Here is an 18,554-nt window from a genome sequence, read left to right as displayed (position 1 = left end):
CTGACATTAGAAACCTTGTTAAATAGTGTTTCACAATAGTGAAATAAAAGGTCTAAAGATCAGGAGAGAGGAATATAAGACACAGGCCTTTGCTGATGATGTAGTGCTTATTATTGAGGAACCGCTAGAAATGGGCCAAAGAATTCTTGAGGAATTAGGAAGATATGGCGAGGTTTCTGGATTTAAATTAAATAAAGGAAAAACTAAGATGTTGGTCAAAAACTTGACAGAAAGGCAAAAGGAAGAATTAGAAAAGAAATTGGACTTACAAATTGTTAAAAAAATTAAATACTTAGGAATTTAGATAGCATCAAGATGCTCAGACCTGAAAGAAGACAACTATATACCACTGATTAAAAAAATTAAACAGGATCTGGAAAAATGGGGCAAATTGCAGTTATCACTTCTGGGCAGGATAGCAACGATAAAGATGAATATCCTGCCCAAATTATTATAGCTATTTCAAACCACACCAGTCACCTTAGATAAAAGATTTTTTATAGAACTTAACAAAATTACCAAGAAATTTGTTTGGGGCAGAAAAAAACCAAGAATTGCACTTCGATCACTACAAGATAATAGAAGCAGGGGTGGACTCCCAGCGTGGGAAATCTATTACAAAGCGGCTAACTTAGTCTGGATAAGGGAATGGATCACCTTAAAAAATAAAAGAATCTTAACTCTGGAAGGGCATGACCTACAAAAAGGATGGCATGCCTATCTATGGGATAAGAAAAAAAAAGCCATACTTAGCACTTCCGGTTGGCGCCGTGGGGATTCAGACGGGGAATTAGCGAGGCTCCTTGGAGCCCCGCGAAAACCCCGTCTGTTAAGCCACCGCCGGCAGGTCTGTGGATCTACCCTGTCCTGTAGGGACAGGGGGTTAGAGAGGGACCCCTCAGATGGCCGAGAGGAACGGGCAGGTTCCTCGGGGCTGGAGGATTGCCCTCTGCGCTGGCAGCGGTGGATGCGGCAGCCATGGCGGCTGCCCCAAGACCGCAGCAACTGGAACAAAAGGATGCACAGGAGGAGAAGCGGAGAGTGGAGCAGGGAGTTTGAAAGCCGGGTGACTGGACTTCTGTCCAGGCGGGAACTGCCCATAAATGCTGGATTACAATGAGCGTGCTCCAGTTTAAACAGCGGCTGAGAACTATTGGGGCAAAAAGACTCAAATGGTGAAAGGGAAAGACCTGTTGATAGATAGCATCAATTACCGACTTCCTGGAAACGATTTCACTACAGTTTTGGCTTTTCTTTTTCTTTTTTTGTGGTTAAATGAGAATGGATTATGTTTGAGAGAGAGGAAAGAGAAAAGGAAATAAATATGCTTTTAAAAGTAAAGACAAAAGACAAATGGAGATGGACAAAATGGCTAACAACTGAGAAGTGAAAGTGTAAATTCCAGACTGCTTGTTATTTGAAAGAGAAACTTTGTTGCTTGTTACTTAAAGTGGATTATTTTGAGAAAAAATTCAGGAGGCTTGACTTTGGATATATAATCTGTTTATTGGAGGATAAATATAATGTTCTTGCTACAGTAAAATTGAGTAAAGAAACAAAAATAGAAGTATTATTCAGAGATGGTAATGTATTGTTAACTAACAGTGGAAAAGAAGTAGGAAATGTAGTCATATCAGGAGGACTACCTTACTATATACCACCTCACAAATCTATTGAACAGATAAGTGCTAGCTTTAGCAACGAAGATGAAAATAGTGATGGTGTAGAAGAAAAAGAAGGGGAAGAAAATATAGAAGATGGTTGTAATACTAATGAATGTAACACAGAAGGGGAAAATAGTAACAATGTTGATAACATTGATGTTGAACATGTTGTAACTGAACCAATCAATAACAAATGTATTTCTATCGGTAAACCTATACATGATAATTGCGCCCACCTATTACACCGAAGATTGGGACACATAGGTTTCCCGATTATAAAAAAGATGTTAAACTGTTCTAAAGGTCTTCAAGTAAACAACTGTGATAATTATCTAGAGTGTTCTATTTGTAAAAGCTCAAAATTAAAAAACAGACCCCGACCAAAGAAATCTATAAGAAGCACCACACACATTTTTCAGATGGTGCACATGGATATAGTAGGTCCATTGAAGCCTTCAACTGGCAACAAACGTTTCTTCCTTTCGATTGTCGACGACCATAGTAGGTACGGTTTCGTGTACACTCTCAAACACAAAAGCGAAACATTTGCAAAATTCAAAGAATTTTATAGGAGTGTTGAAACTCAACATAATATCAAAGTCAAACAAATAATTACAGACAGAGGTTCTGAATTCATGTGCAAAGAATTTAGTAATTGGATTAACAAAAATGGTTTGATACATTACAAAACTTCACCGCTTTCGCCATACCAAAATGGTGTTTCTGAACGCAGAAACGGTATTTTACAGACTATGGTTAGGTGTGTGTTGGAAGATGCAGGGTTAAGTTTTTCATATTGGGGAGAGGCCGTTCTATATTCAAATTATACATTGAATAGATTATGGTATAGCGTAATTCAAAAAACACCATATGAAATCATGTATAACTGCAAACCCAAATTATCTCACCTTCACGTTTTTGGGGTAATGGCCAACGTACATATTCCCAAACAATTTAGAAGAAAGGGGGACAAAATCTCAAAAAGGCTAAGATTCGTAGATTATGAGTCCAAAACCAAAGCATATAGATTTATGGACAACAATCATAAAATAATAATTTCAGGATTGGCGAATTTTGATGAAAATGCAAATTGGAGCAAAATACATTCAAACGAAATCATAATAGATAAACACACATATAAAGATAATCAAACACAATCAAAACCTCACATACACAACAACAAATCAATTAAACATAAAATAGCAATTAAGAATTGGAAAGAAGGACACCACATCATTGACACATGAGACATTGATGAAGAGTACCCCAACAAATCGTATGAAAATAATAATAACACAGACAAAAACATCAGAAGATCACCTAGATCAAACAAAGGGAACACACCTAAAATCTTAAAGGACTATGTGATGTCCATTAATTGCGATGTCACTACACCAAAAAACTATGAGGACATTTTGGCTCTTCCCGAGGAGGAACAAATAAAGTGGAAAAATGCCATGCAAAAAGAAATGGATACACCATTTACACCAATATACACCAGCTAGAATTCCCAAACACAAAAAAACAATTGGAACGAGATGGGTATTCAAGGTAAAACATTTAGAAGATAACAAAAATCTATATAAGGCAAGACTTGTAGCACAAGGGTTTTCTCAAAGATTTCCAGATGTTTACACAGATACCTATTCTCCTACAGTCAGGTCAGAAAGTGTAAAAACCGCACTAGTCATTGCATCAATTCTAAACGAACATGTGTTTCAATTTGATGTACAGACAGCGTACTTACACGTACAACTAGACAAAGAAATTTATGTCAGAGCATCACCAGGAATTGACCAAGATGAGGGCAAAACATGGCTATTTAAAAAAAGTCTCTATGGTCTGCAACAATCGGATAAGCGTTGGTATGATTGTCTTTCTAGAACACTTAGGCTGATAGGTTTCACCGCCACATCAGCTGACAAATGTGTATTTGTCAGGAGAGATCAATGTTCCTATGAAAAAGTATTAGTATATGTTGATGATATTTTGTACATCGGTAAAAATAAATCCAAGTGTGATCAATTTGCTCAAAAACTCAATGAACATTTTTCATTAAAATCATTGGGAAAGGTTGATAAATACCTGGGAGTTCAAATTACCAAAACTGAGAATGGTTTCATACTATCCCAAAAAGAAAAAAATTTAGAATTGTTATTGAAATGCAACATGACCAACCCTAAACCATCTGATACGCCTATGCAGGCTGATTTTATAAGAAATATGTATAATGATGGTGAAATTTTTAATGAAGATACACTATATGGATCAACAATCGGTTCATTGCTCTATATAGCTAATTGGACCAGACCCAATATATCTCTTCCTGTCAACTTACTATCTAGGCATGTAAATAACCCAAAGGTATATCACTGGAAAGCTGTTAAAAGACTGCTAAAGTATCTGAAACATACAATAAATGTCACATTAACACTCACCCCAAAGATATCCAAGTCACCAATACTCTCATGTTATGCAGATGTGGATTGGGCTAGTGACAATAAAATGAGAAAAAGCACCTCAGGTTATGTCATATATTTAAATGAAAGCCCAATACATTGGTACACAGGAAAACAAAAGCTTGTATCAACATCAACTACAGAGGCAGAGTTTGTATGTTTGTCGAAAGCGGCGAACAATTTAATATGGTTCGATGATTTAATGATAGACATTTGGAAAGAGCCTGCATATCCAATAATCATACGGGAAGACAACAAAGCCACCATTGACATATCTAAAGATGACGCAATTGATCAAAGATCCAGACATATAGACATTAAATATAAACATGTGAGACAGTTATCAGAAATGGGATTTATAAAGGTGGTACATTGTAAAACGAAAGAACAAACCGCAGATATATTAATTAAACCACTCCCATCAAATCAGCATATTTATTTAACAAAGAGACTATGTGTAAATATATAAATAGTGTATTATAGTTACAGTACTTGTAATTATTTTGATTAAACCAATCTGATATTAGAAGGGGTATTGTTGAGATGAAATACCAGAATGTTTTAATCTGGAATAAACATCATCAATATAACATGTTCTATTTAAACTACATGCCCCATAATGCAATGTTCCACTTCCCCCTCCCACTTGATATAAAAGGTACTCAACTTCTCTTTGCTCTCCACTCTCGTCTGTGTTCAAGTGATGTAATGTACATAGAAAGAAAAAGGATAGACTTATTAGTTTAGAAATAAAATAAAACATATATTCTGATTCTAATTATATGTAGTTGTTTGACTTGATCCTTTTTAACATAACATGCTAGACATTCCTGACTCTAGGGGATGGTGCTCATCTCCGTTTGAAAGCCGAACAGCCAGCGCTGTCCGAAGACATCTCCGTGGTCATGTGGCCGGCATGACTAAATGCCAAAGGCGCACAGAACGTTGTTACCTTCCTACCAAAGGTGGTCCCTATTTTTCTACTTGCATTTTTTACGTGCTTTCGAACTGCTAGGTTGGCAGAAGCTGGGATAAGTAACGGGAGCTCACCCTGTTGTGCGACACTAGGGATTCGAACTGCTGAACTGCCGACCTTTCGATCGACAAGCTCAGCGTCTTAGCCACTGAACCACCGTGTCCCTTCCTTTGCTGGTAGCCTAATTTTTGGTAAATTGCTCTAACCTCATAATCTTATTTCTTGTGTTATGTCATTCTTTCTACTTATATTTTGGTATAGCAATCAAATAAATTATCTAAACTGTTTGAATGTGACTTGTTTCTTGGAACAAACTATACTCTTGTGGTCCTATAAAACGAGAGAACATGGATTAAATTCCTGTGCCTTAATCTGGATTCAGATTGAGTTTAAAGCTTAATTCCTTGTGAGTATGGTTAAAATATCAGTTTAAAGAAAGTTAAACATCTGAGTGAAATATTAGAAACAAAGCAGGGGTTTATTTGTATCAGTGTTAGTGCAGAAATAAAATGAGAGGCTTCTTGAAGTTCAAATAGAAAATGGCATCCATATGTTATTCATCTATTATCATTTTTTAATAGAATAAAATAGAGATGGAACAGAGATGGAAATAGAAATATTTCCTATTGTCAAATCTGCTGGAACACCTACAGACTAATTCACATTATAATTGCAAAGGAAAATATGAATGTTTTTCATTCCTGAATGTAATTAAGTTAATGGCATTTTAATTATTTTGCAGAAAAATCAATATCAGAATATGGCAGATAATACAACAGCCTAAAACATTTTACTATTCAAGTTTTTCAAAATCTAAATATGATTTTGGTGAATGGTTTAAGCATATAGAGACATAGAAAATATGGAAATCATGTACTTATAAAATATCTCTATATATGAACACTGGTGGTGCATTAAGAATATGGCAGCATTGATGGAGAGTTTTGGAGATTAATCTGACAGGTGGGGTGCAGACATTTCATTTCAGATTTTGGAGGTGGGGTGCATTAAGGGTAGGGTACCTTAGAAATATCTAAAGACAATCCCTGGTGTAGATAGCATTTACACGCATCTTTTTTTAAAAAAAATTAAATATTAGGGCAAAGAAGCACCCTCGAGTTGCCCATGCCCACCCAGTCACATGACCACTTAGCCATGCCCACCCAGTCACATGACCACCTACCCACATCCACCTAGCCATGCCTACAGAACCGGTAGTAAAAAAAATTTGAATCCCACCACTGGTTGCCACCCTATCTTTGTGCTCCAATAGGACAAGAGTAGGGATTAGACTTTTTTCCCTGTGACTGCAAGCAGGTACAGTGTTTCATATCTGAACTAGAGAAGCCTCAGCTTATCCAGTTCTTTCTGATTTCAAGAAGTTTTTGAACAAATTATACTACATTTGCAGTTAGACACAGATCGGAACTGGCAAGACAGACCAAGTTCTTGAGACAACATGCAGTGGAAGGCATAGAATACCAGAGGCCAAAGAGGAAAAAAGTGTACCTGTGATTTACAGTAGCCCCAAAGCCACACGTTACTCTTACTAACTGTTCTACCATAGAAATCAACATGCAAGACCCCATATGTCAGAAGAAATATCGATCTGGTTCATTTCCAAGCCAGGAGAACGGCACTGGAGACAAAATGGAGGCTGGAGGCTGATTGGAAAGAGGGCCCATTTATTGATGAAGCAGAACCACCAAGTACCTGTGATTCTGGGCAGCTGACCACATGGAGTTGAGAGTGAAGGATTTTTATACCTTCTCTTGGCCTTTGCACTTGAGCTTCCTTTTCCTGTGCAAGAACATGTATTCTATTGGCTGTTGTCAGACTCCCATGGGGCCATGTAGGGGTTATGTAGGGGTCATATCTGGCTCTGTAGGTTGTCTAAGCTATGTTTGGTTGAAGTTTCCTGAGGGTAATGCAATATCCTTAGGAGATTGTGCAATGTAGTGAGCTCTGTGTCTTAGTGGGTTAATCCTATTATGTCCTGAAGGGACATGTGTCAATCCCTTCACCCTGGAGCTGAAGGTCGTTTGTTTTGTAGATAGGCTGGCCCAATCTTTCTCAATGCACACAAAATATCTGCTGGGGGTCTCCCTTAAGATTTTTATTTCTCTTTTAGGGGAAATATTTTATCCTGCCTTTTTAAATATTTCTCAAAATATTTCATTCTTCTACAAGGGGGGTGGATGCTAACTTTCTACACATTAACTATTCTGAGACAGGCCCTTTTCATTCTCCTAACCACCCAAATTATGTGCAGACTGTCTCCTTAAATCTATCCCTTCTGTAGCAGCAACTAGCACTAGTCACCTGAGAACTTCATCCTGGTCCAGCCCTTTCAGCTATCTTATTAAATTATAACATGGGGCCTCTGAGAGTCATCTGATCTTTTAATATTGCAGATAAATATTGAAAACCTTGAGGTTTTTAAAAGAACCATTTTCACAGTTCTCAAACTAAGGAAAGATTATTAACAAGTGCCTTAAGTCCATAAATAACCAGTTTCTCCTTTCAAACTCTTTCCCTCAAAGTCCAAACGCAATTGTGGGACAGAACTAATCCCACAATAGTTTAATTAATAATTAGAAACAGCTGTACATGGGAAACATAGGTAAATACAGCAGTCCTTAAATTATGTATGCCAAAATATCCTTGAGGATTAGAGGTAGCAAAAATCTACCAACTCTGATAATAAAAACAATCTTCATCTTAACAGGCAATTAGAAATTAGAAATGGAAATTAGAAATTAGAAACAGGCAATTAACAATTAGAAATGGATTTCGGATTTGACTCAAGGATCATCAATACTTGGTTCTGCAGCAGTTCAGAATCAGTCAAGCTATGCACGATCACAGAATTGCAGGACAATAAGAAAGATTGGAGGTCTTCTAATCCAACCCCCTACCTTTGAAAACCAATTTTATTTTTTTTTAATGTTTTCTTTAATTCTATCTGTTTATCAGCTGTATCTCAAAGCCCATGACTTATAAGATAGGTTAAACTTACAAGTTATTACCAGATACCTTCTGATTTTGGTCCACCACAAAAACATTGCTGCCCTATCCTGTGATGGGTTTTTTGGGGGAGGGGGAAGGTGAAGTGACTTATAAGTGAATTCAGACATTATAATTTCGAAGCATGTCTTTCAAAACCCTTATAGAAAATATTTTCTGTCAGCTCAGGACAACACAGGTACCAGTGTCAACACAGTGATTAAACGTGTTCAACCATAGTTCAACCCTGAGCTATCAATATTCTCTTCTATCTCTACAATGATGCGCGCGCTGTCGGGCTCTAGGGGGCGATGCTCATCTTCGTTTCTTAACCGAGGGAGTCAGTGTTGATTTTGAAACATACAGCACATTTTTACTGTAATTACAGTGCCTGTAAATTCTATTTTTGAAATCTTCGCGTATCCGTTGCTTTCGAAGAAAGGCAAAATCAAATAATCAAACACTTAAAAACACCCATGCCCACATACCACAAGGAAGTAGTTGGATGTACACGCCTTCTCACGTCTCCTATGCGTTCAATCCCGCCATCCCACTTCCCCGTCCGGGCGTGGCTTCTTCTGGTGCACAAGTGGAAGAGGAGGGCGACCGCGCCGAGTTAAAGGCCGCTCGGTATTGTGGGGCAAAAACGGTTGGAGGGGGCCGATAGTGGGCGGGCATTGACAGCAGTCACGTTGTGGCGGCGGCGCTTTAGCCGGGCGGTGGGTTTGGAAGGTATCACGTAGCGAGTTCCTACAGAGCGACCACCGAGACACGAGAGAAGTGCGGGTCCTGTAGTCCTTGGTCAGACGAGGAAAGGAGCCGCTGGGAAATGCGATCCGATGCTATCTTCCCCCTTGTTATCCCTGGGATGTGCGTAGGGCTAACCCTAAATCGACCATACTCGAAGGCTCACAACCTCCTTAGAGGCCGAGCTGTTTTCTATAATATGCATTAATCATAATGAAGTTAAATAAACATCTTTACGTTAGTAATTGGCATTTAACATTATTGAAATTAATAATTAGCAAAAATGTTTCATAGTATCAAGTGATGAATTTAGGGACCAATTCAAACTTACAAAAAACGGGTGTACATGTGACTGCAGTGATGCATATTTATTACTGTTGGAAGAAATGTCCATCTGGGTTCAGTTCCAAGTGGGAAGAAAGACACTGAAAACATAGAGACTGCATGGAAGATGGTTTAATGTGGACAGGACCACATGGTTTGAGGTCCTCGGCAAAAAGAGCATATGGATGAGAGAGGGGGAGAGATTTAAACCCTGGTTCAGCTTTGAATTTGCTTCCTGTTCCTGTGGCAAGAAATGTATCCTGATTGGTTGTCAGACTCACATGGGGCTATACAGGGATAGGTTGTCTTGAGTCCCATGCTTGGTTGAATCTTGTTGGGTGATGTAATCTTCCCAGGTGCCATGTGGTGAGATGGATAGAGAGCTAATCCTATTATGTCCTGAGGGTGAAGGTCTTTTGTGTTGTAGATAAACTGGCCCAGCCTTTTGTCTTGTATATAGATTGGCACCAGTCTTCCTGGGGCTGTTAGCAAAGGGGGGCTGCTTTCCAAGAGCATGCTTCTCTTTTTCTCATCCAGGAGGTATAATATTCTATCTTTTTAATATTTCCTAGAATATTTCATTCTCCTAGGAGAGGGGTGGGTGCTAACTTCCTAGATTACCAATAAACACTAATCTGAACCATGTGGTAATTTAAATACACGCACACAGTCAGAGTCTAAATATATCATCCCCTAAAATATGAATCGGCATCTTCTCCCATTCCCTTGCCTGTCATCTCTTTCTGAGATTTCACCAGGCACTACACATAGTTTGAAACTATATGCTGCCTTAGGGTTGTGCAGTGGGTTGAATGAGATGGAATGATTAGCCCAAAGTCACTCAGCTGGCTTTCATGCAGTCTCCACTATACCAAACTAGCTCTTAATTACCCCAACGTCTGTTGGATGACAAATTCTGTCAAGCAAGATGTTACAAAAAATCCTAATTGGTCTTGCTGATAACTTTCCTTCAATTGTGAAGGAAGGAAGATCAGTTATCTTTGACTTAATAGTAATCTAGGAACAACTTTGCGAAGCAAGTGGAATTAGCAGAAACATTGGGCCAATATAATGTTAGCATTTTTAATTTTAAGGGAAAACAAAAATGTATAATTATCAAAAACATTTTAGGGACTTGTTAAAATAGCAGATTTTAATATATTTAGAGCAGTGACAAGTCGCATTTTATGGCACAAAAAACTAATGGGCAAACAAGTTCAAATTTTCTGAGAATTTTGAATATTGAAGGATAATTATGAATTATTCCATTAGGGAAAAAATAATGGAGGACAGCAGAAATAGACCATGTAAAAAGCTTAGTAAACATCCAAAAACAAAAAAGGACAAATAAAAGAAAGAGAAAAGTCACAAATAGGAATACAAATAGGCAACCTGTAACTATTGGAGTGATGTCAAGAAGGTAATGCCCAGAATCATATATTAGCAAAGAATGCATGCAATGACAAAATAGTATATTTAGATATATTCCGAATAAAATGGGGAAAATCAATATTCTTTTCAGTGCTTTTTTGTTGTTGTTGTTAATGGCTTGTATAAGTAGATGGTGTAAATGTTTATCAAATGTGTGGTTGAAATAAATAGAGTAATACTGAAGAAGGCAGAAATAAAACAGTAATGAAATGAATATAAGGCAGCAGTGTAATGTCGCTTCAAAATAGTCAAATACAATTTTGAGCTGCATCAACTGAAATATAATTATCAAAACGGGAAGCAGTTCTTTTGCCTTTGTACAATTTTATCTCAAGTGTTGTGTCCAGTTTTGGGCAATGTACTTTAAGAAAGATTCAAAGACAGGTTCAGAAAAAGACAGTGAGAATGACCTAGGGACTGGAAACTACAGTTGTGCTCATAAGTTTACATACCCTGGCAGAATTTATGATTTCCTGGCCATTTTTCAGAGAATATGAATGATAACACGAAAACCTTTATTTCACTCATGGTTAGTGTTTGGCTGAAGCCATTTATTATCAATCAGCTTACTCTTTTTCAATCATGACAACAGAAGCTACCCAAATGACCCTGATCAAAAGTTTACATTCCCTGGTGATTGTGGCCTGATAACATACACACAGGTTGACACAAAGAGGTGTGAATGACTATTAAAGGTAAGCATCCTCACCTGTGATCTGTTTGCATGTAACTAGTGTGTGTGTATAAAAGGTCAATCAGTTTTTGGCCTCCTGACAGACCCTTGCATCCTTCATCCAGTGCTGCACTGACGTTTCTGGATTCTGAGTCATGGGGAAAGCAAAAGAATTGTCAAAGGATCTGAAGGAAAAGGTAGTTTATTTATTTATTTGTTTGTTTAAATTTCTATACCGCCCTTCTCCAATGTAGGACTCAGGGCGGTGAACAGCCAAAGTAAAAACAAGACATACATGCTGTATGAACTGTATAAAACAGGAAAGGGATATAAAAAGATATCTAAGGAATTGAGAATGCCAATCAGCAGTGTTCAAACTCTAATCAAGAAGTGGAAAATGAGTTCTGTTGAAACCAAACCACGGTCAGGTGGACCAACTAAACTTTCAGCCACAACTGCCACGAAAATTGTTCGGGATGCAAAGAAAAACCCACAAATAACTTCAGGTGAAATACAGGACTCTGAAAACATGTGGTGTGGCTGTTGCAAGTTGCACAATAAGGAGGCACTGGAAGAAAGATGGGCTGCATGGTCGAGTCACCAGAAGAAAGCCATTACTATGCAAATGCCACAAAGAATCCTGCTTACAATACGCCAAACAGCACAGAGACAAGCCTCAAACCTTCTGGCACAAAGTCATTTGGAGTGATGAGACCAAAATTGAGCTTTTCAGCCACAACCATAAACGCTACATTTGGAAAGGGGTCAACAAGGCCTATGGTGAAAAGTACACCATTCCTACTGTGAAACATGGAGGTGGATCGTTGATGTTTTGGGGATGTGTGAGCTACCAAGGCACAGGAAATTTGGTCAGAATTGATGGCACGATAAATGCAGTATGTTATCAAAAGATACTGGAGGACAATTTGCATTCATCAGCCCAGAAGCTGCGCATGGGATGTACTTGGACATTCCAACATGACAATGATCCTAAACACAAGGCCAAGTCGACCTCTCATTGGCTACAGCAGAATAAAGTAAAGGTTCTGGAGTGGCCATCTCAGTCTCCTGATCTCAATATTATTGAGCCACTCGGGGGAGATCTCAAATGTGCAGTTCATGCAAGACTGCCCAAGAATTTACAGGACCTGGAGGCTTTTTGCCAGGAAGAATGGGCAGCTTTATCATCTGAGAAGATAAAGAACCTCATCCACACATACCACAAAAAACTTTAAGCTGTCATTGATGTTAAAGGGGGCAATACATCGTATTAAGAACTGGGGTATGTAAACTTGCGATCAGGGTCATTTGAGTAGTTTCTGTTAACATTATGATTGAAAAAGAGTAAACACAGTTGATTGATAATAAATGGCTTCAGCCAAACACTAACCACGAGTGAAAGAAAAGTTTTCATGTTATCATTCATAGTCTCTGTAAAATGGCCAAGAAATCATAAATTCTGCCAGGGTATGTAAACTTATGAGCACAACTCTATATCCTATGTAGATAAATTAAAGGAGCTTGGTATTTGATCCTGAGAAAAGTGACAAAAGTGTATGTACAGGTAGTCCTAGCTAAATAATTGTAATTTGGACCCGAATTCAATCACTAAGTGAGGTGATCATAAAGTGTGAAGTCATTTGACCATGCTGCATAGCAATGACTTCCAGCAGTCTCCAATTGCAAGGACCATGAAAGTCATCAAACAAAGACCTCATATGACTGCAGCTTCTGACTTCCTGCTGGTTTCCCCATTGACTTTGCTTGTCGGAAGCCGAAAGGAAAGGTTGCAAATTGTTATCGTGTGACTGTGGGACACTGCAACAGTCAGAAATCTAGGCTGGCTACTGAGCACCAATATCATGATCACATGATTGTGAAGGTGCTGAAATGGCCAGAACATTGAGGACCATTTGTAGATACTATTTGTTCAAATTTGCTCCTTCACAAATTTGAATGGTTGCTGAATGAGTGATCGTTAATTAAAGATCACCTGTAATGGAGCTGTCCATATACTTGAAAGATGTCATTTTCATTTCTATAGGTCATAGAATAATGAATTTAAGTTATAAGAAGGCAGATACCAATTGCAATGAATGTTAGGGGGAAAAAACTTTGCTAATATTAAGAGCAGTTTAACAATTGCTTAGTGTGTGGGCTTCCCTTTGGATGAATTCAAGAGGAAGCATAGTTTGGATTCCTATATAGAGCACATGGCTGGACTTGATGGCCTACATAGCCTCTTCCATCTGTATGGTTCTAGGTATAGAAACGTGGATTGATGCAACAAACTTTTTCTTCTTCTTCCACAGATAAGCTATATCAGCATCATCATGCCAAGTCCTAGGAACAGTCCAAAGAGCATACATGAGAGACGGGCTTATGGCAGTAGACTAGAGTTCTTGTCATTGACAAATCAGAGAGGCCCAATATTCCCAGAAAATATGTCTCATCATAAAGACTCTCCTACTAGTACTGGCCCTCAACAGGCTTTACCCAAAGAGGACTCTATGAAGCTCAATCCTTCTTTCTGGGGTATTGCCCTGCATTCTCTTTTGGCTGTTGATTTGTGGGCCTCTAAACTACTGGGTGTATGCGCTGGAGAGAATTCTCCATGGGGCAGTGTCCGTCCTGTCATGATGGTCATAGAGGTGTCAGGACATGGAATTCCTTGGCTAACTGGTACATTGTACGGGCTTTACAGAAGTGGCAGCTCAGCAAGTCGTGAGGTGCTGCTCAATCTACTCTTTGGTAAGAGCCTTGTTTGCCTTAGCCAGTGGAGGTTTTGTTCCTTATATTTGTTACTTCTTTCTCTTGTGATTATTGGCTCAAGACGTGAATAATATCACAGTAAACTGATAGAGATAAGAATAATACTTTCACCTTTCTATCCTTTGATTTTCTTTGTAGATAGTTTCCATAATAGTGGAAATTCTTTTATATGGACATGATGTAGTACTGTTCTCCCAGATTCAAATTAGTTTAAAAACAGTATTTTGTGCTTTGGTTGATCCCTGTAATGCAGAAGCCCTAGGAATTAATTAAAATAAAACTAAAGTACTGCTGTTTACAAAATACCCTAAAACACACATCTGGAAATGAAATAATCATTCAATAGAGCAGGTCAAGTAATTTAAGTATCTTAAAATCATATTTTGTGTCATAATATGCAAGCTACGCATGGCATACGTAATACAAAAAGCTCAAAGAGTTACCACAACCCTCCAAATATTCTTATTTGCCAAAGGGCCATTGCACTGTGACCCTTTGCATTACATTCAGCCCATGTTTGGACACAATTATTATTTGGTGTATATATAGGCTCTAACAGGTACTTTACAAGGATACATATTAAGTTCCTTTGGGGTTTTTCCTTAACCCGTGTGCACATACTAGGGCAAGAATGTACAGTAAAGATAGTAATAGCACCTCTTCACACTTGAAGACATCCTTAACTACTGTGGAAATGTATGGCATTAATCAATATTTGCTATTTAATACTGAACTTCTTAACTTTTGAAAAGCCATTAAAAGATTGGAATGTGTTTCAAATACACATTCATTAATACATTCATTACAAAAAGATTGAAAAATCATCTTTATTGTGCTAAAGAACTTCAGGCTTCCATCTTGCTGTAAAATGAGTTTGCTGCAGAACAGTAGAAAAAGGTTCTTGGATCTGCTGCTTTTCTTAAGATTCGTTTGCTTATTTCAATTTCTCCAAAAGTTGCTGTAGTGTTTGACTTAATTAATAGTTTTAATGTTCTTGGCTAATTCCTTGGTACATATTATACACAACCTACTTCATTCACTTTGTTTTTTCTTCAGAATAGTGCAATTACATACACTGTTGAAAGAGTGTTGTGTATTGTCAATCACTCATTAGCTTTGGAAAGCACAACAGGACAATTATAATCAAGACTCTAAGGATAATTACAGATTTAGAAAAGTATTGGAGCTGAGTTAGGAGTCTCCCTAAACTATGGATTGTAGGACATTTTTTACTCCAAATTCAACAGGCACCAAAATTATGGCACTATTGGTATTTTGTAGGACATTCAGAATCTTTTTGCACATTTTTAGAAATGGGCTATATCAAGCTTTTGAACTGTGTAATATACAGTTTCAAACCTAAAAAGTCCTCTAAGACTGAGTAGAAGGCAGGGTGATAACAGTTTACTTTGCTTCCTGGCCTGCTGCCCATAAAATGGTTGAGTTGAATGAGAAGAGGCATGATGTCCCAAGATACTTCCATTTAACTAACGGCAACAGCAACAGACTGCTTTCCAAGTCTACCATGACATGAGGAGCTGGTGATGGTAGCAGTTGATTCCAGCATTAGAAAAAGGCTATGGGAGACAGATGGGAAGAAGCAGCCTATGAATACAGGTAGTCCTTACTTACAACAGTTCATTTAGTGACTGTTTAAAGTTACGACGACACTGAAAAAGTGACTTATGACCATTTTTCACACTTACAACCTTACAGCATCCCCACTTACACACTTACAGCATCCCCATGTCATCTGATCAAAATTCTGATGCTTGTCAACTGGTTCATATTTATGACTATTGCAGTGTCCTGGGATCATGTGATCACCTTTTGTAGCCCTCTGACAAGCAAAGTCAATGAGAAAGTCAGATTCACTTAACAAGATTCACTTAGAGAGCCTGTAGTTCAGTGGACTAAAGCACTGTTATTAACATCTGCTTGCAATTACTGCAAGTTCAAATCTCACCAGGCTCAAGGTTGACTCAGCCTTCCATCCTTTGAAAGGTAGGTAAAATGAGGACCCAGATTGTGGGGGCAAAGCTGACTTTGTATAAATATACAAAAGTATGAAGGCTATTGCTTAACGCATTGTAAGCCACCCTGAGTCTCCGGAGAAGGGCGGCATATAAATTAAAGCAAAAAAAAAAACAAAAACAAAAAACCCTGTGTTACTAAACAACTGCAGTGTTTCACTTAACAATTACGGTAAGAAAGGTTGTAAAATGGGGCAAAATTCACTTAGCAAATGTCTCACTTAGCAGCAGAAATTATGGAGTCAATTGTGGTCATATAAATCAAGGATTACCTGTAGTGCTGCCTGTTAAAAAGAAATTCCTGTATTGTATTTCAATTATAGCTAGAGTGGGAAATGGCGGCTGACTGGCCTGACCACAAAGTCAGCAGGGACTATGCAGGCATCTGGGTTTTGATAAGACCAGGGGTGAAATGCTCCCAGTTCGGACCAGATCACCTGATCTGGTAGCGATGGAGGCGGGTGGTTCGGAGAACCGGTAGCAAAAATCCCTCCCCCCCTCCCCCAATGCCCAGCTGAGCCGTGCAATCATCAGAGGCTTTTTTTAAAAAAAATTTAAAAGCATTTTTGTACAACCTCTTCAACTGAAAAAATGCTTTTAAAAGTAAAAAAAAAAAAAAAGCCTCTGACGATCCAAGCTGAGTTGCCTGATCGGCAGAGGCTTTTAAAAGAAAAAAAGCCTCTGACGATCAGGCAACTCAGCTGGGATCATCAGAGCCGTTTGAAAGCATTTTTTTACAACCTCTTTGCTGAAGAGGTTGTAGAAAAAATGGTTTTAAAAGTTAAAAAAAAATTGGACACGCCCACCCAGTCACATTACACCCCTCCACCAAGCCACGCCCACAGAACCAGTAGTAACAAATTTTAGATTTCACCACTGGATAAGACCCAGCACTTTCTCTGTGTAGACATAATGACAGTCCAGAGGTACCTAGACAAATGAGCACTGTGGTGAAGTGGACCTAGATGTGGAAATATGCATAAAGTTTCTGGGTCAGAATATCGAGAAGTGTAATTTCTCAGGTATGGAAATCCATAGTAGTTATATGATTGTAAGTCTACAGTGCTGCTGCAAAAGCCACACTGAATCCTGTTATTTGAATAGACTTCACTAAAACCTAAAATAAGGTAATTTGAACATTTCTACATTTGAAAAGTGAATTCACTGGCAATATTGTTATTTGTTGGGTTTGAAGCTTTGTAATTTATAGTATTTCTTTTTAAAATATCTGAAAGTTGTTTCTCTGCCTTATCTCACAGCTCTGATTCTTGATCTAGTTTTGGTGGCAGCAGTGAAAGGACTGGTGAAACGAAGACGTCCAGTCCACAACAAGATGGATATGTTTGCCACTGTCTCTGTGGACAAATATTCCTTTCCTTCAGGCCATGCTACCAGAGCCTCCATGGTGTGCAGATTTATACTACATCATCTTGTACTTGCAATCCCTCTGAAAGTGCTGGTTGTACTTTGGACCTTCATTGTGGGAATCTCTAGGGTCATGCTTGGCAGACATAATGTAACAGATGTGGTCTTTGGGCTAAGCATGGGCTACATGCAATATAATTTGGTGGAATATTTCTGGTTGTCACCTGTAAATGCTCCTGTCCTTTTTGCCTTGTGGAACTGATGGTTCTTGAGGGAAGAGGAATATTTGTCTTAGTGTAAATATTTGTGATACTTCATCTGATCATCAAATTAAATGAGTAGAGCCAAGATTTTCACAATATGTGTGATCTAATATAAGTTTGCTCTGGAAGGCTTAATTCACAAAAATAAAGGCTTACCAGGCAGCAGACTCTCTTGCATGATTTTATGCAATATTGAGGACATTGATACATAAAATATATTTAAAAATAGACCTATAAATGTAAGTTGGAGAACATTGGAACTGCTTTTGATCAGATCAGCCATCGTGCTGTCCCCTTATTTTTTTAGGATTTGTGATTAGGCTAGAAATAATTGCGTGAATTAGTAAAATAAGTCTGCTTGTAGCACAATAAGACACAAAAATAATGATATAGAATTATAAACACTTTATCAAACTGAGTCCATAAATGATATGTATTCCAATTAGCGCTGATAGCTTTTGATATTCAAATAGTAGCATTTATTGTAGTTTTAGCTATTCTGACATATAAGTTGATCAGTTCTTTTCTGCAGAGTTTAAAATTTTGCTTTATAAATCATATCAATTTCTTAATGTATAGTCATGTGAAAAAGAAAGTGCACCCTCTTTGAGTTCTATGGTTTTACCTATCAAGACACAGTAAAAATCATGTAAAATACAGTAAACATCACAGTAAAACACCATGTCATCATTTTTTTACAAAGAGAAAGCCAACATTGAGAAGTCATGTGTGAAAAACTAAGTACACCTTATAGTACACCAATAAGTACACCAATAGCGTGTAGAACCACTTTTAGCACCAATAACTTGAAGTAATTGTTTTCTGCATGATTTTATCAGTC

At 38.0% G+C, this 18,554-nt stretch overlaps 2 protein-coding genes and 1 long non-coding RNA gene across 3 annotated transcripts in view; 2 read left to right on the top strand and 1 right to left on the bottom strand.

Annotated features, from left to right (window-relative positions):
• Window positions 1-1,249: 1,249 nt before the first annotated feature.
• On the bottom strand, window positions 1,250-8,878 carry LOC132711376 (uncharacterized). Its single transcript, XR_009622214.2, has 2 exons — window positions 8,594-8,878; window positions 1,250-4,813 (listed from the first exon to the last, which is right to left on the bottom strand). It is a non-coding gene; the product is annotated as an uncharacterized LOC132711376 (long non-coding RNA).
• PLPP6 (phospholipid phosphatase 6) lies at window positions 8,655-18,390 on the top strand. Its single transcript, XM_034409925.3, has 3 exons — window positions 8,655-8,735; window positions 13,593-14,031; window positions 17,345-18,390. The coding sequence occupies exons 2-3, from the start codon at window positions 13,614-13,616 to the stop codon at window positions 17,710-17,712; spliced, it is 786 nt and encodes a 261-aa protein (XP_034265816.1). The 5' UTR covers window positions 8,655-8,735; window positions 13,593-13,613; the 3' UTR covers window positions 17,713-18,390.
• LOC117661258 (5'-AMP-activated protein kinase subunit beta-2) overlaps window positions 8,663-18,554 on the top strand; it is a 118,874-nt gene continuing 108,982 nt past the window's right edge. The window contains exon 1 of the mRNA XM_060690201.2: window positions 8,663-8,735. The gene's annotated coding sequence lies outside the window, so the exon portion shown is untranslated. The remainder of the gene's footprint in view (window positions 8,736-18,554) is intronic.

This window comes from Pantherophis guttatus, chromosome 3 (genome assembly GCF_059756535.1).
Source record: "Pantherophis guttatus breed Tessera chromosome 3, ASM5975653v1, whole genome shotgun sequence".
Classification (NCBI taxonomy): Eukaryota; Metazoa; Chordata; class Lepidosauria; order Squamata; family Colubridae; genus Pantherophis; species Pantherophis guttatus.
The sequence above is the reverse complement of the archived record's forward strand: the minus strand, read 5'-3'. Positions and strand labels throughout refer to the sequence as shown.

Excerpts from the sequence above, each read along its gene's own strand:
- PLPP6 (XM_034409925.3), top strand. The coding sequence starts at position 13,614 with ATGCCAAGTCCTAGGAACAGTCCAAAGAGCATACATGAGAGACGGGCT. Across the intron at positions 14,032-17,344 it reads GCTGCTCAATCTACTCTTTG|CTCTGATTCTTGATCTAGTT; the intron begins GTAAGAGCCTTG and ends CTTATCTCACAG.